The 22838-nt window shown below is 43.1% G+C and overlaps 1 protein-coding gene across 1 annotated transcript in view; it reads left to right on the top strand.

The window, feature by feature from the left end:
• The window catches only part of LOC108792395 (vomeronasal type-2 receptor 26-like), a 32739-nt gene extending 29061 nt beyond the window's left edge, over window positions 1-3678 (top strand). Inside the window, exon 5 of the mRNA XM_018563163.1 lies at window positions 2774-3678. Coding sequence (XP_018418665.1) covers window positions 2774-3678 — 905 coding nt within the window. The remainder of the gene's footprint in view (window positions 1-2773) is intronic.
• The last annotated feature ends 19160 nt before the right edge of the window (window positions 3679-22838 follow it).

Genomic DNA, 22838 nt, shown 5'->3' with positions numbered 1-22838 from the left:
TGCATTTCCTCCATTACAGAAATGTTTTTACATACTCAACTTCTTTAGAATCCGTTATATAGCATTTTTAGAATTTCTTACAATCTATTTTGATCTAATGCTTTTTAATAAACATACTTGGTGTGTTAGATGTTATCCCCAATGCTAGTGTTGAAAATATAATTACAAAGACTTGCATAGAGAATTACGCCAGAATTTCTAACTCCGAAATGCTTAGAATTATAAATGATATAAGAAGAGATCACAAAATATATTTGTGTTTAGTCTTATGTAGTCTCCCCCTACTGCCCCCGCAAATGCCCTTTGAATAGTAACGTTAGAAAAGCGCATCATTCTTTAATATACACTGTAGCCTAGCCCATGTAGGACAAAGTGACATTGTCTCTTTCAAGGGCATCCTTTGGCCAACTTATACTCATCTCATTGGTGCTCCTTTAACACTCTGTTCTCCTCCAAAGCTAGTGAGAATACCCAGCACTTCCAGGTATGGGGGTTTGTGACCTGGTCCCTGTAACAGTGCACCAAGCCTAGCCCAAGCACTGTCATATGACCTAGGGACTGAAATCACTGCTCTCCTGGGTTGCCAACACAGCTGATTTCACCACCATTTACAGAGGAGGAAGGAGTGATGAGGGAGCACAGGTAAGGAGAATATAGGTTCACTGGAAATATACATCACCATGTTAACTGTGTCCTCTTGTACTGACTGCAACGCAATAGGTGAGGGCAAAAAAGGCTCAAACATAAAGCAGAGCGGGAAAATGTTTTCTATGATATGGTATATTCCTTATAGTAAATACTGTTATAAGATATAATAGAGTGTGTGGCATCTACATAGGAAATGAGGTTCAGTCTAGATAAATGTAAAGCTGTGTATTTAAGGTTTAGGTAAATATGCATACACAATGTTGGAAAGAACTATGTAGTAACAAGGCCACAATTATTCCTTTAGTTAGAGTTCCTTGTAATGTGCACACACTTCTGTCTTTCAAAGGGCAACAATGGTCAATCAGACCTAGATGGTTGTCATATAGTTCTAAGTTCCAGTGGTGGGTCTTATGATATCACTTCTACATCAGGCTCTCAGAAACTGTCAAGGATAAGCTTGTCCACCAGCCTGTGCCAGCTACATTCAAAAAAAGCCAAGCAGCCAACAAAAAACGTGGATCGCCAACTCTGGGATAGATGGCAGAAATGCCTTGCTAGTACCCTTCCACAAGCCCCTGACCCACCCAGCCTCCTCTTTCCTCACTAGCTGCTTTTCTAGCTGAAGAACCCAGGCAGCTGGGGACCACTAAGCTGCCAGAGACAAAGCAATAATGCTGTTGGGTTCTACTTGTGTCAGGGTCCCCAGGTTTATTTCTTGTGCAACCCTAAGTGAATGGTATTTAGTTTGCTCAAGTGCTGTGTTTCATAAACAGTTGCCATTAAGAAATAATATTTGTTTTCACCTTTTTTCAAATTTTGTTGCACCAAAATTCTGTCAATCTCCTGTGGCCTTTGCAGCCACTTTCTGTCTCCAGGTAATATAATGCTGGCACCTATATAGAATATCATAACGAATTCTATATCTATATTACTAAAGATATATCTATATTTCTATATTTATAAGAAAATAATTGTTTGATAGTATAGAAGTATATTACTTTTGATTTAGCACAGTGACACTGTTTATTAGAGGTTTGGAAAAAATACCTTTTAAGGTTTAGCGCAGTGCAGTGACATTCAACTTTTGAGAGTAATTTTCTTGTAGCATTGCAGCTGATACCGATTATTCCATTATTACAACTAAGCACATTTTTTTTAGTTGATTATATACATTAAAAAATACTGACCATTACTTTTGAAATTACATGAACACGTTATAGGAGAAAACAAAGATTTTACTACGTCTTCATACAGCCTCCACTATAATCAGATGCCCAGAGGAGGGTCTGTGCAACGGCATCATGTAACTTTCTCCGGTGTTATTGGACTGCATGTCCCATGACTGCTGCCCACTGTTTCCTGTCCTCAGGAGGAATCAAGGGCAGAGTTATGGATGGAGTGGACTGAAGACATTGTCATTGTAATAATCCCGCCACCAGAATATTTGAACTGATGTGTTTATATCATCAAAAGAGTCTTGAGGTGCTGTGTGTTGAACGGTCCCCTAGAAGCTAATCATCTGCAAAACATGTATGCACCCTGGACAGGAAACTGCTAAGAAAATTTGACTTTGAGAGGAGATATTGCTATATCGGGTGTATGCTTTGGAGAAAAGTGCAGAGGAAAAAAAAGTCCAATATTGGCAATACACTGTTATATTTTGACTTTTGCTTGGGGTTCGGCTCCAAAGTTCATTCTCAGTGGTGAAGGATGAGAGTTTAGGGTTCATTTGATGGGTTATATTTAATGAGTACATTTTGGGATTTGAAGAAGGTTAGAGGTTAAGGCTGTGCTAAAGATGTGGGATAGGTCAGAGGACATAACATTTTTGGTTAACAATTTAACACTGAGACATACGAGTGCAAAAACACTCTAAAAAAAAAATCAGTGTGAATGTTGGTGATGAGAGCGCTAACTTCTTTCAATACCATTTACAGACTTCACCATAAATGTTGCCAATTTTACTACAAGTGAAAATAAATCTCTGTGACTTATAATGCTGATCAATACTTATTATTGCATAGAAGGGTGAGCTTATTATCTCAGATATGTTCAAATTAGTAAAGCGTCTGTGTTAAACATAAATGATAATTAACATAAAATGTGTTTCTTGATGATTTTGCAGACAGTGAAGACTGCACAAAATGTTTGGATACTGAGTGGCCAAATGATGTGAAGACCGAGTGTATTCCTAAAACTGAAGAATATTTGTCATACTCTACTGGACTTGCTATTGCTCTCTGTTCTGTCTCCATCCTCTTTCTGATTATCACCATTCTCATAATGATCGTTTTTATATTAAACTATAGCACACCCATTGTAAAAGCTAATAACAGGAATCTGAGTTTTACTCTTCTTGTATGCATTCAAATGTCATTTGTCTGCGTATTTCTCTTTATTGGTCGCCCCACTGATACAACCTGCATGTATCGACAAGTCTTCTTTGGAATGCTCTTTTCGGTTGCTGTTTCTTCTGTTTTAGCCAAGACTATTACAGTCTATGTCGCTTTTAAAGCTTCCAAACCTGGAAGCCACTGGAGGAAATTAACTGGGACCAAAATGTCAAATCTTATAGTCTTGTTTTGTTCTTTAGTACAAGTTATAATCTGCATAACTTGGCTGTCCCTTTACCCTCCTTACCAGGAACTGGACCCTCACTCCTACACTAGAAAGATCATTGTTCAATGCAATGAAGGTTCGGTTATTGGCTTCTATTCTGTTTTAGGCTATATGGGGTTTCTGGCATCTGTCAGCTTTGTTATAGCATATTTAACCAAAAAGTTACCAGATAGTTTTAATGAAGCCAAGTACATCACCTTCAGCATGCTGGTGTTCTGCAGTGTCTGGATTGCCATGATCCCAGCCTATCTGAGCACCAAAGGCAAATATATGGTGGCTGTAGAGGTTTTTGCCATATTAGTTTCAAATGCTGGACTTGTAGGCTGTATATGTTTACCCAAATGTTACATTATTTTATTCAAACCGTCAATTAATACAAAAGGTTACATTCTTAGTCATGGAAAAAAATGAACATGCAAAAATATTTTAAACCTATTCCCCAAAACCAGCATTTTAATTATACATAGCAGCTGGAAGTCTAGTCAGCACGATCATCAGCTCACTAAATGTTGATTCCCCTGAATATTTATAGACAAAGCTGTTTAATATGAGATTCACACAATTCAGTAATCCTATGAATTGTAATAGCTGCACGATTCTCTACCTATCAGACAAATCCGCATGTGTATATTCCCATCAATTAAAAGCTATATATAATAGAATAGTGTTGATTTTACATATATTGCTAATTTGCTAATTAGTGGCTGGTAAGTTGACACACATACTAGTGTCCTAATGTGTATGTAAAGGCAAACTTTATTTTAATGTTTTGGATTGAGGGTGCACGATCGTTCCTCCCCCCTCCCCCCTTCCTGCTCTGCCAGGCTGTTGCTCGGATCAAGGGTCTGGTAAGGGATTTTAGGGGGGACCCCACATTGTTTAATTGTTTTAGCATTGGGGTCCCCCCTAAAATTCCTACCATACTTTAAAGGTCTTTCAGTTCACACCTTTCAGTTTATTTCTGAAAATACGCCCCCCCCCCCTCCTTTCCTGCTCTACCAGGCTGCTGTTCGGATCAAGGGTGTGGTAAGGGATTTTAAGGGGGGCCCCACATTTTTGTAGCATTGGGGTCCCCCCTAAAATTCCTACCATACATTAATGGTTTTTCAGTTCACACCTTTCAGTTTATTTCTGAAAATTCATAGTCCTTTAAATTCATTATGTTTTCCATTTGGAAATTCGGATGAATCCGGACGTGCAAATATTCTAATATTCGCCTGAATTTTAATTTTGTTTTTCACCGCTCCCACGCAGGGATTCCCCTCCCCATTTCTCCAGCACTGCCTGAAGGAGAGGGGAGGGGGCAGGCACAGCTGGCTATGCCTCTAAAGAGGCATAGCCAACTTTCAATCAGACAGTGGTGTGGATCTCAACAGTATTGTTGGGATCTATTCGGCTGGGCGGCTCTGTGCTCTCAGCATATGGCAGTCAATAGCGTGCTATATACTAAGTTCTGGGTTAACAAGAGGACATTAGTATATGTCCTCCAGTGACCCTGAAGAAAACTATGTTAGATGTTAATAGCTGGCAAGCTAACAGCACTGGCAAGACATGTAAATACATGGCAAGCAAACAGCGGTGGCAGGAGATGGTAATGGATAGCATACCAACAGTGGTGGCAAGAGATGGAAATAAATGGTAGACCAGCAGCGGTGACAGGAGATAGTAATGGATGGCAAGCCAACAGTGGTAGCAAGAAATTTTTATAAATGGCAGGGTAACAGTTGTGCCAGGAGATGGTAATGGATGGCAGGCCAGCACTCGTGGAATGAGATGGATATAAATGCAGACCAGCAGCAATGGCAAGAGATGGTAATGGAGGGCAAGCAGCAACAGTGGAAAGAGATGGTAATAGATGGAAGGCCAACAGTGGTGTTAGTAGATGGTAATGCTTACAGGTATATTAATGGTTTGGGTGCCAGGAAAAATGTTACTGGTCACATGAACTGCAGGAGTTTGGTATTCAGCGCTGATCCAGGATTGGTTCATTTGTATAAAACCAGTCAACTGTGTCTATGGACACGCAGATACATTTTTCTGTCGCAAAACCACCAGCTACCCTAAATGCCTTTTCTAAAAGCGCACTAGCTGCAGGGCAGACCAGCATTAAGACTGAATACTGGGCAAACTCTGGCCCCTGGTGTAGCCTTGACATCTAGTAGTCAAAGGGGTCATTTGTTGCCAGGTTGTCTACATCTGCCCTTTACCAAATATAATCATTGATCATATGAGTTATGCACTACCTATGATGGCTGCCAGCAGCCAGGCCTTAGAGATGCATCGTGAAAAATTGACCAGAAAGCCTCACAGTGGCCACCACTGTTACTTCTTTACCACCATGAGTATATGAGGCACGTTAGGCATGAAAGGGGATCCTTTACCTCTCTGGGAAAGCCATTAAGAGGTTTCTCTGCAGCACCTCTTGCATTTTTCTCGCTCCGTGATGTGCGGATGAGCCATAGCATATTCCGTTTTTATCGTGGATCCAAAAAGGAACCAGTAATGGTCCCTTTCTTTGATGGCCAGAATCACGGCCCTTACATAGGCACTGCAGCACGAAAGAGACAATCTGCACAAATTTCCAAATGCAGAGGAACCCGAGAATTTAATTCCTGTGAGGGCAATGGTGTCACCCCACCAACGTACAACTCCTGGTGTTGGTGAGAGGTGAAGTGCATCTCCGGAAGCCTACCTCATGTTGTCCTCCTCATTGTTGGCAGCCCAACTCTTCTTTTCCTCATGCTCCTCTGATGACTCGTGCTGCCTTACAGGGATGGAGTCAGGGTAAAGTGAGTACTGAGACAGCAGAAAGTTCTCCTCTTCCTCCTGCTGCCCAGTCTATTATACCATGCTGTGTGTTCCAGCGACAACACTAGAGAGACTGTGTCGCAGTATCCCTGCTTTGGCACAGCAATTCTGGTCCCTTTTTAAAACAGTGACAAGATGGTACACATTTCCTGAATGAGGAGTCACTGATGTAGTTTAAAAAACCTAGCTTCCCAGAGCCAGTTCTTGTCCCATATCCACACAAGTTATAGGCTGCTGATGGATGCACAGCTGCTGCAGCATGGCCAAGTTTAGGTTTCTTTAGGCAGGAAAGTCACACATCAGGTGGCTGAATTTCAACCTGTTGAGCTGTGGCTGGATATGACTGCCTGAAGTGGCTGCATGCTCTTCTGGCGCTTGTCGCAGCACATCATGGAAGCCAGGGTAATGAACTAAAAAACGCTGTAAAACCAGGTTGAGGAAGTGTGCCAGGCAAGACACATATGTGAACATTCCTAGGTGAAGGGCAGACAGCAGGTTGGTGCCATTGTCACACATACTGGTAGAAGAAGTCATTGGTCAGCCATTTCTCAGTCTGCCCCCGAGGAGCTGACAGAATGTGGACTCCAGTGTGGCTCCTGTCCCCCAGTCATACCAGTTGCAGAACAGCATGGCAGACATTTGCATGGGCCATCACATAGGCTGTTAGTTTTAGGGCTCACCTGGAGGAGGAAGAAGTAGCGGTGACTGAGGTGTCACTATCACCCAGTTGAACGACATGGGATAGCATGTTTGCTGGACTATGTGTCTGTGGTCATATAAACCCTGCTGCTGACCAAGTTATCCAGCAACAAAGAGACATTTCCTTCTACATGTTCCTTCTACATGTTGCTGGAGGGCAGGGATGGCATTCTTGGTGAAAGAATGGTGATCAGGCGCCTGCCACTGTGGTACAGCGCATGCTGCAAATTCATGGAAAGGGGAAGACTCCACTAGTTAGCACAGGAGCAACTGTAAAGCCTGGAAAACTGTCCAAGCTGGCATTAAGATTTTAAGCATGTGGGTGACTTGATACATATTTTTTTTCCCACTCCAGCAGATGGGCAAGAGACATCTGCCTGCTTAAGGATGTAGCTGGAAGGGACCGGATGTGGTTATAGACTTTGAGCAATTTGAAACCTACATTGCACCCTACTGAGTGTGGTTGCATGCTGACCCTCCTCTCTGCTTTATGTGCCATTAACTAATCCTCTCAAACCCCTTATAAGATTCCCATCCCTATAGCTGTAGATGTTGCAATGGACGCAGATGGAGATTCCTGTGGACTGCTGGAACAGGTGGAAAGATAGGGATGAAGAGGAGGACGATTGCAAAACTTTACCTGCTGATCGGATTCAGTAATGTGCTGCTCCCTCAAGCTTTGTGGTTAACAGCCATGTGTCTCCTCATGTATGTGGTACCAAATGACTGGTAGATTTACCACATTTGATGCACTGCATGCAGAGGCTGCAAGCCACTACAGTGCTGTTTCAGCCATAAATAGTCTCCAACATTCACAATGAGCATGCATGCACATCCACGCACACACCAACATGATGCAACGCAGCTGGCAGCATGCACCTGCACAGACTCCATGGGACACAGAAGACACAGCAGTCAGCGCTGGATCAGAGACCGGCACCAGCGTTGGAGGGATCCCTGAATACAAGTGGAAGGAAGAAGATGAACGGATCAAGAGGCATAACTTAAGGTAAGTCCTCAAAGCAGCATGGTGGGGGGATGAAAAGATTTGTGGCTTTAATGTCACTTTAGCTTTGAATCCACAGCAGAAACAGATATTCTAAGATGACAATGTTGGCCCTGCTTAGGGAGCTGCACAGGAAGTGTTATCACCCTAAAACAGGAAGTGGAGGACGTGAACCTGACATTATTTTTGAGGTCCCAGATACTATAAAATATACCAATTTATTAACCTCCTTGGCGGTATTCCCGAGTGTAGCTCGGGGTTACTTCTCCATACCCTGAGCTACACTCGGGAATATCCCATAGTATTTACTTACCTTGTCCCTCGAGCCGCGCGGTGTCCTCCGGCCAGCGCCGGCATCTGTCTTCTGGGTTCCGTCCCTTGCGAGTGTACGCGTCGCACGGGGGCGGAACTGGCGGGAAATTTAAAAAAGAAACAGAATAAACGAAAAAATTAAATAGCAAAAAAAATCCGAAAAAAAATCATGCCGAAAAAATTACGAAACTGAAAAGAATCATACCACCAGGGAGGTTAACACACTTTACTGACATAATTATTATTTCATAATAATCATAATAATTGTCTTACACAAGTCAAAGCTGAAACAAAAAGCATTTGTTAAGATCATGAGAAGTTATCTTCCGATTTTCTTAAACAATTACGGAAATGAACAGAAAAAAATAATCTGAACCTTTTTGGATGGACACAGCTGTTCAAAGCAGATATAGTGTCACTCTACTAAGTTTACTGATGATCCTCTCACTCTGAACTGTATAAAAGGACCATAAGACAGAGGAAGCCTGTTAACTAACCTTTTGCTGATGCCAAGATTGATGTACTGTCTGAATTTAACAACAAACTGATTTCTAATCTGCAATATGCGTTGTTTTACATTGTATTAGGATGCTGAATTTTCCAGCGTGGCAATGTTAAACACCACAGGTCCTCACTGTTCTTTTAAAGCCATGTTCTGTGTTATCATCCTATGTGTGATAATTTGCAGATCTTCTATCAATTCACAGTCTGCTGCATGTAAGCTGGACATGAAGATTGCATTTGAAAACTATAAGTATTTTAAAAATGGTGACATCATCATTGGTGGAATCATAATGGTAAATAACCAAGTGCTGGAGCTACCTGCAACACAAGACTCGCCTCAGGGCTACAGAACTGTCACACTGTGTTATGAGTGAGTAAAGCAAATATTAGTTTGCAACTAATTATTATATTATATAAATATTATGTTAGCTGTATCCATTTTTTTATTGAATGCGCTCTATTACATAAAGAGATTTATAAGACACAAATCAGACTTTTAAGGTACTTAAGACAATGTATTTTATTATTTTGTTCTCTTAAAACCAGACCTCTGATGCCCCTCTATGTGTGCTTTTCATCTTTATTCTTTTTATTAAAGACCAACAGCAACAGTTCTTTCCAAACCCTAGAACAACAACAAAAAAGCATTGACCAGATAGGGACTTTAAGGCCCTATGCCAATGTTAGGCGCTCCAATTGTGAAGAAACTACAAATACCATAATTTATCTGTCTCTGGGAGTCATTCCTGTAGCTGTCAGAGTCTAGAAAAACCTAATGGGATCTGTAGTTGCACCACAACCTGAGGGCTGAAGTTTGCCTACTCCGTCCCTAATCTTTAAGTCTAACCATGCTACATACCAAGTCCTATCATCTTCAGTTACTTTCCTTTGAGGGATAATCGCCGAGTTTGTAGTGTATCTTTGGATATTGTTAGGTTGCACTCCTGTGGCTGTTAAATAACTGTTATGGGCAGTTGGGATTTACAATGTATATAATTGTTTTCACAGCCCTTATCCAGGAAGTTACAAGGACCTGGTTTACTTTCTTTATGCTTTAGAACACATAAATAATGACCCCGACATACTCCCTAATATCACTCTGGGATATCACCTGTATGATGCATGTGGAGATACAAATAAAGCTATAAGAAACACAATAGAAATTGTATCTGGTCCAGTGACAACAGTTCCCAACTACTCGTGCTGGAGACAGGGAAACATTGCTGGACTGATTGGAGATTTTGTCTCTGGAACATCCATTTCTATCGCCCAGATATTAAGTATTTATGGATTCTCACAGGTAACAGCAATCATATATTTCTAGGAGCTAATGTCTAATATCTAATAAGTTATTCATCATAACTGTATAATAAGATGACATACATAAGAATTGTTGTGGAATGGATGGATGGATGGATGGATGGATGGATAAATATAGAGAAAAGATGGAGTAATACCCTAACTCTGAACAACAATGTATCTTATTTGTGTATCACTCGGCTGTAGGTCCTCCAATCATCTCTGAATTGGTGCTGGCACTGTCCTTCCTTCTGGAGGGGGGCTACATTTGTTCTCTATGGTTCCTGTGTGTGTTGTAAAGTAGTTACCACTCCAAGCTCGCTCCCGTGACCATGGGAAAAAAGTCAAAAGAGCCACCCTCCGGAAGGAAGGACAGTGTCAGCACCAATTGAGAGATGATTTGAGGATCTACAGCTGGGTGATATGCTAAAAAAAAATGTAATACAGTAAACCCCTCCTTATCCGGCGCTGTCAAGCAACCGATGGAAAAAAAATGGAGGCCCTATTATTTTTGCTGGTGGCTTGATGTGCATTGAAAAGCTCTCAGTTGCTTGGTGCACACTAAAAATTTAATTAGCAACTAGTTTATTTATGTATATTTGTTTACATTTTTCTGCTGCTCGGCAGCTAGATTCCACAGTTAACATCAGAATGTAAACACGGGGAGAAATAGCCAGCCTGCTATTGGCTATTTCAAATTGCAATAGCCATAGTAGGCTGGCTATTGTGCCCGCCCACTGAGCAGAGGAGCCGACCTGATAGAGAATTTTCTCCTCCCCCCTCTCAGTAGGTGGGGTTTCAATAGCCAGCTTGCTATTGGCTATAGCAGGCTGGCTATTGACATCCCGCCCACCAAGCAGAAGATCAGACTGGAGAGAGAACTTTCTCTCTCCGGGCCACTGCTCAGCTTGGTGGTGGGGTTTCAAAAGCCAGCCTGCAAATGGCTATTTCAAATTGCAATAGCAGGCTGGCCATTGTTCCCGCCCATTGAACAGAGGAGCCAACCTGAGAGAGAACTTTCTCTCTCAGGGCTGCTCCTCTGCCCGTGGGCGTGACTTCAATAGCCAGGTGCTATTGGCTATGGCAATTAGCAGGCTGGCTATTGCTCCCGGCTGCCAACATTCACTTGTTGGCTGCGGAAGCTAGCCCGCAGGTGAATGGTGCTGTGGGGGGGAAGCAGAGCACCGCATGGATATTGCTCCCGGCTGCCAACATTCACTTGTTGGCTGCGGAAGCTAGCCCGCAGGTGAATGGTGCTGTGGGGGGGAAGCAGAGCACCGCATGGATGGTTGCTTGAGAGATACTTGTAACTCTCAAGCAACCAGAAACTACAGTTTACTGGGAGTTTACTGTAGTTCAGGTACTTGAATGCATGTTTTAGATTTAACTCTAAAAATGTCCACAGTGTTACATTTGCAGCTTTGCAACTTTAGAAGACACTTTTTGCAAGATGCATTTTTTGCATTGGAAAGTGCTGTGGTGAGCCAAATCATTTTGCATTTATACACAGATTGATGTGAAAGAATGTTGCATTACTGCATTTTTTGTCTTTCAAACTTCCAATGACCAGATAGGAAAAAATATTTCCTGTAAATTAGACATCTATACAAATCCAGCCATTTGGCTCAGAACCGATCCACAAAGCACCACTTACCAGTTCACATTCTGATTCCCAAAGCAGGAGGCCCAAAAATATTTTTAAAAACATGACTATATTACATCTCAGGGAGCTAGAATTCTCACCTCAGTTCCCCTCTGAGGTGAGTTCAAAAAAGCACTGGATCCCACCAGATGACTGCTCCAATTTAAGGAGGATCCACCACCTGTCTGCTGATTCTTTGCAATGCTTTTACCAGTTATTTAACTAATTATTTGGAAAAATTGGTTCCATTCTGCTGCATCATAAAGATGATTTACCTTAATTTGCTGTGAGTCCATGAATATCTGAATCTAAGAAATAACTATAGACGGATCGGCTACCGTGGTCTACCTAATGAGCTTCCCATTGCCATTATACAATAGTATTGCGGTGAGTGCGCACCCCAGTGGGGCTGCTGGAGTGGACACAAGCACGGTGTGGGAAAACTATTAAGCACCTTGGAACTTTTTATTTGCACATGTTGGATATAACAATAAGACTTTTTTTTTACTGAATATCTTTGATCAATCACATAATATAATATAAGATTTGGGATTTGTTTGAACTTGCACATAGTTACATAGTATTTGAGGTTGAATAAAGACATTAGTCCATCAAGTCCAACCTATTAGGATCTCATTCTAGGAGTACCTGTACCCCTGTATATTACGGTCCCTTAAGAAATCGTCCAAAAGTTTCTTGAACAATTCCACATTATTTGCTGAAATCACCGCCTGTGGCAGTGAGTTCCAGACCCTAACTGATCTTACTGTGAAGAACCCCTTTCGCCCCTTGTGCTGGAATTTTTTTTCCACCAATTTTAGGTGATGGCCTCTAGTTTTTGTAACGGAGTTAATTTTAAACAGTTTATCGCTAATGTTGCTACCACCATTAAACATTTTGTACATGGAAATCATATCCCCCCTTAATCTCCTCACCTCTAATGTGAACATGTTTAAATTTAGTAGCCTCGTCTCGTAGCTCTGGTCCTCCATACCCCTAATTAGTTTGGTTGCCCTTCGCTGGACTTTTTCCAACTCAAGGACATCTTTTCTTAGTACTGGTGACCAGAACTGGACCGCGTACTCCAGATGAGGTCGAACCAATGATCTATAAAGTGGCAAAATTATAGACTTGTCCCTGCAATACATCCCCTTTTTAATACAGGACAAGACCCTGCTAGCTTTGTTTACAGCAGCCTGGCACTGCAAACTACCTTTCAGTTTGTGGTCTACAATGACCCCCAAATCCTTCTCACATGTTCCATAAGAGAACTATTCACTGTATGTATATATGAAATTAAGATTCCATGTATATATTTTTTCACTTCACTTATAGCTATATATATATATATATATATATTCATTAACATGCTAATATCGCACGTTAGCACTTTTTGCACTTTTTTAAGTGTAATTGTTATACAGTTGCTATTTAACAAGCAATTCATATAGTTTTAGCACATGAATTCACAATTTTATGTGCAATAACACAATTGAAACTAAGAGATCAGTTAGATTTATTTATGTTCACTGGTTAGTGCTTTTCTATTGTCTCAGATTAGACTTAACAACAAGCTGCACATTTATTATTATTTAATATTAAGAAATTGTTGGATTCATGTGGTTTTGGGAAGATCCTTCAGAAAGTGTGCTTAGGGATAACCTGTCAAGTAGGGTCTACATTCAGAACAATTGTGATGTGGATTGACCGAGCAAGCAAAGTTAGAGTTATTTACTTCGTTGACTTTAGTGTCTACAGTGCAGCAGCTGCAATAATATCCACTAGTTTTCTAAATTTACCCCATAAGCGCAGATTTGAAATTTTTCTTCTAATTTCTTAACATTGCTTTTTCTGTGTCCATTGTCACTCTATTTTATTGTGATCGTAGATCTATCTCCACCACACAACAAACCAATATTGAACATTATCTGCAGGGTGCAGATAAACGGTGAATGGCATCACAGCAATCAGATAAAAGGACGTTGCTAGCACACCTCAGTCTTCTGCAATCAAATCATATTTATTGATGTTGATTCATCATGTCATATAAAAAGAACTTTTGTATGAAGGGAAGCATGCTTTTCCCTTTTCAGCCAGGCCTGGAATTGCTGCAGAGATGCAGTCCCCTGCAAATGACTTCAGAAATCATATACCTTGATTTCTATGGTCATCTCCAGCTGAAAGAGGAACTGGATGTTGTTCTGAGCTGCTCGGGTGATGTAGTGCACTGCAATAACAATCTTAGTGATTTGTAAGAGCAAATTAAGGAATACAATTTTTTAGCTACAATTTTGAAGTTAAAGGGTCAGTTTGAGTCTGGGTAGTTGGGCTTCCTCTAACGTAGCTTGCGGGCTGTATGAAAAAAAAATAGAACAGATTCCTCCATCAATGCTAAATTTAGAAGACTGTCGGCTGTACAGTGAATGCAGCCAGTGAAATGCTAGTCAGATGCAATCACTGTTTGGGTACTCCAATTATTACCTATGGGTGTCTGTTGTCAGAAATCAATATTTGGCAGGGGAGAGTACTCTTTCCATGTACTTTAGCTTGGATAGGATAATCAAGTCAAGTCATGTCAGCCCATGGGGCTGAATGAGAAAGATTAAGATGTAAAGCCAACTTTGCAATTATACTTGTTGTTGCCACAGATGTTCCTGGTAAGGAGTTTTGGGTTAAAGCCCAGCTCTGGGCATAATAAACTTACTACACTTCAGTGATCTAATCCTAAATATACTTGCAGCAGGTGGAAGTCCAACTCCTGCTGAACTATCGCATCTCACAGATCTCAGTGCTACGGTCACATCTCCACCCCCCCTTTCCTCCTGGCCAATCACAAAGCAAACAGCCCCAGGCTCCATTTTGTGAGTGGCCAGGAGAAGAGGGTGGTGAAGATTTGACCGTACCACTGAGGTATATGAGAACTGCAGTGCTACAGCCAATGTGGGAAGAAAACATCAGCAGGAATTGGACTTCGACCCGAAGGTGTAACTAAGATTTATGGGGCAAAGAAGGAAGATCTATGCAAGTGGATTACAGCATGGGACTTTTACAGCATTACGTTTATTGTGCCCAGAATTGGGCTTTTAAGTAAAGAACTGTGAAAAGAAGGAGGCACAACAAACCCCACTGCAATTCACAGAAGTAAAGTTAAATTCCTAACCTCTCCCTATGCCGTTTCATTATGCTGATAACATTGAAGCTATGATCCCACATTTATAGTGAAGGGGCTGGGTTATCCATTTCACAGCCTTTATTGGTTCTTCTGAGTCTGATTCCCATGGTTAGGGCAGTTTGTGTCAACGGGGTTTGTATCCCATTGCATGTTTATGGCCATGCAGGTCAGAAGGAGGTCAACTGAAGGTGAATTGTACATATGATTGAATTCTGAATATTCTCAGAAGTGTTTTAAACTGATATCAAACTGGTGCTGTTGACACAAGCCCACACATCATCTATATATGTCCTTAAAGGGTGCAGAGAGCATTATGGGTGGATAATCACGTATTAATCTATGAGCAATTCTGGACCTCATCCCTAGTCAACTGTAAACTCTGAACCGTGCTTCACACTGCATGTAAAGCATTCGACTTGCATTCGATGTGCACTTCAAACAGTCAAATAATCAAAAGAAGGAAAACAACCCCTGTCTACACAAGTCCTTTAAAACTCAGACTTCCAGCATTTCCTCTCATTGTGGGTTACACTTACAAGTTGTGATGATTGTTTTTCATTTTTTTTACAGATAAGCCACGGGGCAACTGACCACAAATTATCTGACAAAGTTTCCTATCCATTCTTTTTTCACACAGTTCATAATGTTCACGTTTATTTTGAAGTAATTGCAGATGTATTAAAACATTTTTCCTGGAACTGGGTTGACATTATCACCAGTAAGGATGAGGCTGGAGCCAGAGAACAACAACTTCTTACCAAATACCTTAAAGGTTATGGCATCTGTGTAGAGTACACATACCAGATAGTCACCTACTCAAATGTAGGTTACATTCCGAAAACTGCAGCTACACCAGTAAAAAGGAAATCGCCTGCACATATTATTATATTTTGTGGAACAATAAGTTATGCCTATATTGAGGCTATACATTTTAAGGAAGGGCATTTCAGAGAAAAGACTTTTATATTTCCTCCTTATTTAATGGCAAATGTGGACCTATTTCACAATTTATGTAAAACATTTAACTGTAGTTTGGGACTAATACCATTTTTGTCTTCTAATTCTGTAAACAGTATTTATTATCCATTGAGTGATACTATTGGAAAGGAACTGAACAATTTTCTCCTGAAGATCCATCTTTCAACATCCCCAGATGACAAGTTGCTTGAAGATCTTTGGATGAACTACCACCATTGTTTATCACCACGCCCTCTAAAAAACAAGTTAATTAATTATTTGTTTGACCTGAAGCTACATAACTGCACCGGGAAGGAGAGTATAAAGGGTATCCCACATGTTGTACCAAGCAGGGTTTCTTATACTATCTACTATGCTATAAATGCCATGATTAAGGCAATATCAGCCATGCATTCTTATTTAAAGGCAAAGTCCCCTGAAAATAACTTAAAAGCTATAGAATATAGACACCAGGTAATTGAAAACATAACTACATATATGTAAGATAAAATATAAACAAAAAAATATATAAAAACAACTTACCAATGTGTTACTTTACTTGTCAGGTTCTATGTTGGACCCCTGCAGCTGATGTATATGTTGGCCTTTATGGACCTTTTGTGAGTGCGTGCATTACCCCACTTTTCTGTCTTTTGGTGTCATTTAGATAAAGCACAAGGTTGTTGCACTTTTTTCTTGTTTTTGTCATTATAGGGTTATTAAACCCTTGCATGTTTTTGCAAGCAAGCAGTAGATATCTGCAAAAACATTCAACTAAAAATCTTTTAAAAAGGGTTTAACCACTTCAAGACCAGGTGTTACACCCCGTTCCTGGCCAGGCCATTTTTCAGTGTTCAGCGCTGCAGTAATTTGACTGACGTTTATTCCGTCATGCAACGCTGTACTGAAATGAATTTTATACCATTTTTTGGGGACCGATAGAGCTTTCTGTCCCCAAAAAATATCTTTGGTGGTATTTAATCACCACTGCGGGTTTTATTTTTTACTATATTAAGGAAAAATGATTGAAATTTTTGGGGAAAATTTTTTTCCCCCCATTATGTTAGGAAACAATTATTACTACCCATTTTTTGGTAAAATATAAAAGTCGGGGTCACGTCGGGTAAATAGACACCAAACATGTCATGCTTTAAAATTGCGCGCACCCGCGAAATTGCAAAAAACTACCATACCCAAAATTGACCATAGGCGACGCTTTAAAAGCTTTTACTGCACATTAGTTTAGTGTTAGCAGTGATTGATGGCCCTAGAACTATTGCTCTCATTCTGACGTTCGCGGCGATATGTAACATGTGCGGCGTAATGGGCGAAATCGTAGTTTTCACACGTATGCGCACCCGACGCCTGTTTGCATGCGTATATGTATGGGGGGACTTTAAAAAAAATTATTTAATTATTTTTTATTTGTAACTTTAAATTTTTTGGGGTGGGAAACCTAAATTTTTTTTTCCTATTTTTTTCCACTTAATTTTATTGCTATCACATAGGGAGGTTAGAAAACCCCCTTATGTGATAGCAAAATATGTGACAGGTCCTCTTTATGGAGACATCAGTGGTCTCCAAGAACCCTAATATCACCTAGTACCTCCCTTAAGAAGCTGATGAAGTAGAGATCTGCTTCATCAGCTTCTCTCCAGCATCTGAAGCTGGAGAGTGACACAAGAATGCGGAAGTGATGTAATATACATCAGTTCCGCATTCTGACAGCGGAGAGGGGACCGGAGGGAGCTCGTGTACCAAGCACCCTCTGATCCCCTGTGACAGAGGCCGTATGCTGGTCCCGGGCTCGCACAAGGGCACAGCGGAACCCGGGACCAGCTTGACAGCGGGAGGGGGGGATTCAGGGAGGGGGGGCGCAATTCACGGGACCTCATACTGCCTGTTTCACATAACGGGCATTTCCCGCTAGCGCGTGCCGCTGGGCGCGCACGTGGGGGGCGTGGCTGAGCGGACGTCTAAAGACGCCCGCTCAGATCTAGATAGCTCCTGGCCGGCAGTTTTTTTACAACGGCCGGCCGGGAAGTGGTTAAACTTACCTTGTGTCTTCGCCGCGTGCTCCCGTCCGAACATATGAAGAGTCTCAGACGGCTGCAAAGGATCTTGGGGCAGGCGTTCGCGCACTTCAGATGTGCGGCAGGGGGTGAGAAGAGATACAAGGTGAGTCTATGGAGCAGCGTGCATCCGCACAGACACCGTGGGACAGCAGAGAAAAGGAGGACAGAGGAGTCAGCGCTGGATCGGAGACCCGCACCAGCGCTGGAGGGACAGCTGGAAAGGACAGGAAAGAAGAAGATGATCGAATTAGGAGACATCATTTAAGGTAAGTCCCTACAGTAGGATTGGGAAGGGGGGAAAAAAAAACTTTGACTTTAATGTCACTTTAACTCTACAGCTCATATTAAGGCTGCACCTTAATGGGGGAGGTGCAGCATTCCTGGGGGGAAAAATGGTAGAAAGACTGGAGGAGCTTTTAAACTAGAAAGTGGGGGGGAGGGTATAAAAATAAAATTACTTAAATTAAACGTTGATAATTTAATCATGGGTAAAAATAACACAGAAAGAAGTTAATAATAGTGGGGTTAATAATAGTGGGCTCACTCCAGTCAGCTACAGGCAGATGAAAAGACGCCAGAAAATGTGTTAGTTGGCGGTGTCGCCAGAACCCCAATGGTGACAATGTAGGGTCTGCGGACATCGCCGAGAGGGAGGGCCATCCCTGGCACAGAGAAAGTGTAGGGCCCTGTTGTGACCCTGTTCATGTAGCCTCTTAAACCCGGGGTCCTGCAGTCCCGGGACGAAGTCCGGGGACCCCACAACCGGGATAAGCGGGGAGGGCGACGGAGATATCAATCTGGTGTCAAATACCTTCCGGGCTATCTTCCATGTCGGACCAATCGTCGGGTGCGCCCGGGCCGAAGTGGGTATGTGAGGACACCAGGGGAGAGTGTGAAGGGGAATAGGAGAAGAACTTTGTTCAAGGGCAATGCAGGGTTTCAGGTCAGCGTGACGACACCAGTCAAGGATCCGTGCGAGATGAGCAGCTACATAGTAAAAATAGACGTCAGGGACTGCCAGACCTCCGCACGTCTTAGGTAAACGGAGAATGGAGTGTCGTATTCTAGCCGGCTTAGACCCCCAGATGTATTTTGTGATCAGGGACTGGACCGCCGCCCAGAATCCCCTGGGCACCGAGATGGGCAGTGCTTGAATAGGGTACAGCAGTCTCGGCAAGATGTTCTGTTTAATGACGTTGCACCTGCCTGTCCAGGAGAACGCCAGGCGCGACCAATCCCCAAGGTCCACTCTTATTTTTTGTAGCAGATGTAAAAAATTTAAAGAGTAGACTGTATTCAATTCTCTCGGGAGATGTACCCCCAGATATTTGATGGAAGTCGTCGAGCAGGAGAACGGAAAGTTACTCTGTAGGCGGGTCACGTGGGAAGAGGGGAGAGTGAGATTTAGGGCTGCAGATTTTTGGAGATTTATATGGTAGTTAGATAATTTCCCGTATTCTTCAAGTTCTGCCAATAGATTTGGGAGAGATATATCAGGGGCAGTGATAAAAAAGAGCAGATCATCCGCGTAGGTAGCGACCTTGTGGGAGCGTGACCCTGCGTCGATCCCGCGAATATCCGGGTTGGATCTTATTTTCCTGAGCAAGGGCTCTAGGGTAATGATAAAGATCAGAGGAGACAGGGGGCACCCCTGTCTCGTACCGTTTGCTATAGAAAATGAATCTGACAAACCCCCATTAATTTGCACTTTGGCCGTCGGTCGAGAATATAGGGACATAATCCACGACAGCATTTGGGGGCCCAATCCCATATGTTCAAGAGTTGCTCTCATGAATGACCAGTCTACCCTGTTGAAGGCCTTCTCTGCGTACGTGGACAATAAAAAGGCAGGAGTTGCCTTCGACATGGCAGAGTGTATAAGATTTAAGGTTCTGGTCGTGTTATCCCTGGCCTCACGGGAAGGAACGAATCCCGCTTGGTCAGGGTGTATCAACTGTCCTATGTATGGGAGCATACGCGTAGCTATAATTTTAGAGAACAATTTAGTGTCGACATTCAGGATAGGCGCATATCGCTTGTAATAGAGCAGGGTGAAGCCATCTGGGCCATGAGCCTTCCCCGTGCTCGTCTGCTTCAGGGCTGCTGCCAATTCTAGTTCTGTAATCGGGAGTTCTAAGGACTGAACTACTTCGTCAGGGATGGAGGACATGCCTGAGGTTTCTAAGTAGGACCGGATTCGGGACATACGTTGTGCGATCACAGCTGCTGATCTAGGTTGTGGGAGGTTGTATAGGGAGGAGTAATAGTCGCGGAACTGTTCCACGATCTGCGATGAGAGATGTAAAAGTGACCCTGTCCGGGATTTTATGGCCGGGATGAACGTTTTTGATCTCTGGTGATGGAGAGCGGGGGCCATAGATCTGCTACAGTGGTTGCTGTATTCGTAAAAGTGTCTCCTGCATTTTGCCAGCATCGCCTACGCTCATTTTAAGCACAAAGAGCGCAAGGACTCTCTGAGCGATGTCAATTGGGCCATTATAATCAGATCCAAGCACCGTTTATGGCGGACCTCAAGTAGGTGGATCTGTGTCAGCAGTGAAGATATCTGCTGGAGATGCTGGCGCTTGACTCGCGCCCCGATCTTGATCAGAGTGCCCCTGATATAAACCTTATGTGCCTCCCAGATCGAGTATGGGGAGCACTCCGATGGGGCATTCAGAGCAAAATAGGTGCACAGGTCCTCTTCTATCTCCCCAGCTAAAGTCAGATCTTGAATTAAGGTCTCATTCAAACGCCATCGCCACTGTCTCAGCTCCGCTGCACCCAAATCCACCCGGAGCGATACCGCCGCATGATCAGACAAGGAAATGTTGCCAATGGTAGAGTGGGATACCAACGGCAACACAGAGTGGTGGACAAGAAAGTAGTCAATGCGCGTATATGTTTGTTGGGCCGAAGAAAAGTAAGTGTCACAGACCTACCCGGATCAGAGCTCCGGGTTTGAGGCGTGCCGTCTGTTCATGACGTCACGGCCGACTCCTCCCCTTGGTTGCAGCTCCTCCTCAAAAACACAGCTGAGCCACTCACTCGGTGTTCTATCGTTCTGGAACGTCGAGCGAGTGGCTCTGAGGACAGAGCAAGAGACAGTGTGTTACAGGCTGAACTGGAGAGTGAGACTCATTGCTGCACACCAGGACCTGCCATTGGACCAACACTGAGGTTGCATCGATCACCCCAAGTACCATCCACATTGCCTCATACCTTCAAGCAAACCGCAAGTAACTGGGAAACTTCCCACCTGTTATTTCCACTCAAATACCTGGTTGTGCTGTATTGGGAACTCAGGCTTGGCTTAACAAGTAATCAACCACCTGTTGAAACTACTTCACCTTTACTTATGCTGAATTGTTGAACTGTGATCAGAGATAACCATTGACAACTCATCTGTTTGTTGCACCCCCAAACATAACCGCATTGCTCACTTGATGAACTGAGATTAGCAAAATACCAACTGCTCATAGCAGTCCGCCTTCATATGCAGATCTGCTCCAACCTATTTGTTGCCACTTCCTCATCCTCTCACCTGTTACATCCACTTCCATTTACATCTTCGGTGCTCTCTTGACTACTGAGTCAGTAGCAATCCTGTTGTCCTAGTAGTCCGCCAGCATATGCTGATCTACTTCAACCTATTGCCTGCCACTTCCTCAAACTTACTTCCTTTAGTACTACCGTTATTAGCGTAGTGTATTACATCAAACCAACACACATAGGTTGGGGTACATGATGTTAAGCGGTTCCCCTTGGTACTGAGTGTATTGGGGTCCGCCAAATTGAACCAAACCCTCAATCCTATTTATCAATCTCCGCAGCTGAGATCCATACTAACCCAAACCTTGCTAGACTGTGACAGTAAGAATAGTCCCTATCTGACGGGTGATTAATCCTCCATACGTCGGTCAACTGGTGTAGGTGGAGGGTTTTCTTGAGACGCTTCAGCGCCGCTCTGGATAAGTGGGAGGTTGACCTAGGGATTTAAGAGGAGATTAAAATCTCCTCCGACTATCAGAACCCCCTCCTTGAAGTCATCCATCTTTTTCAATACCCCTTCCAGGAATGAGATCTGGCTTAAATTAGGGAGGTACACATTCACCAATGTAACCATTTGATTTTCAATTTTCCCCTTGAGCATGAGCAAGCGGCCCTCCTCCCCGGCCTGCATGTCTACAAACGTCCACGGTAGGTTTCTGGATTGGACAATAGCCACCCCTCTCGACCTCTTATCTGGAGAATAGCTATGATAGGACGTTGGAAATCTATGATCCGACAATTTGGGTGAATGTCCTAGCTGAAAGTGCGTTTCCTGTAGGAAACCAACGTGCGCTCGCTGTCTATGGAGTTCATGTAGTACAGCGGTTCGTTTTTCAGGGATATTCATACCCCTTACGTTGAGGGATAGAAAGCTATATGGGGCCATATTTGGAGCCTGAGTTGGGGGACAGATCCGAATTGTGGATGGGGACCGGAGGGGGAACAGGGGAGGGGCTGCACCAGGAGAAGGGGGGAGGGAGCGGGAGGGATGCAGGTATGAAGGATAGGACAATGAGCGGGAGTCAGACCAGTAAGCAGAATAGCAAACAAAGAACTAAGAGGAACCGAAGTTCTTAGAAAGACCTCCTACAGCCGTACCAGACAGACCGTGGGAGTCACCACTAAAGGGGGAGTCCAATCCAACCACAGCTCGTGAGTTCCTCCACAAGCGGCCCGCATGAGGAGGAGGTGTGTATATTAGCACTCATTGGAATCTATACATAGTTAGCATAGGGTATATAAGTCACCAACTTTTGTGTTTCTAGCGGAGCCCGGTGATGGCGACATCTGTCCTGGAGATGCCGCTCCTGGGAACAGCCTGTTGGTCGGCCCGACCCACCGAGCCCCACCTGGGCACCCCGTGTCGGGTCGGCTCCCCAGTACTGATCAATAACCCGGCAAGATCGGGCATCCCAGAAACCGTAGAACGGATACCGGCACAGCGTGTCTCACCCCGGATCCGAACCGAGGCATAATCCATAGGTACAGTATAAATTGGAATAACAGCATAAACAATAAAACATATACAAGAAATGTAACCCAGAA

Source organism: Nanorana parkeri, unplaced genomic scaffold, assembly GCF_000935625.1.
Source record: "Nanorana parkeri isolate BGI_ZX_2015 unplaced genomic scaffold, ASM93562v1 scaffold637, whole genome shotgun sequence".
In the NCBI taxonomy this organism is placed as follows: domain Eukaryota; kingdom Metazoa; phylum Chordata; class Amphibia; order Anura; family Dicroglossidae; genus Nanorana; species Nanorana parkeri.
This window is presented reverse-complemented; position numbering and strand designations above follow the sequence as displayed.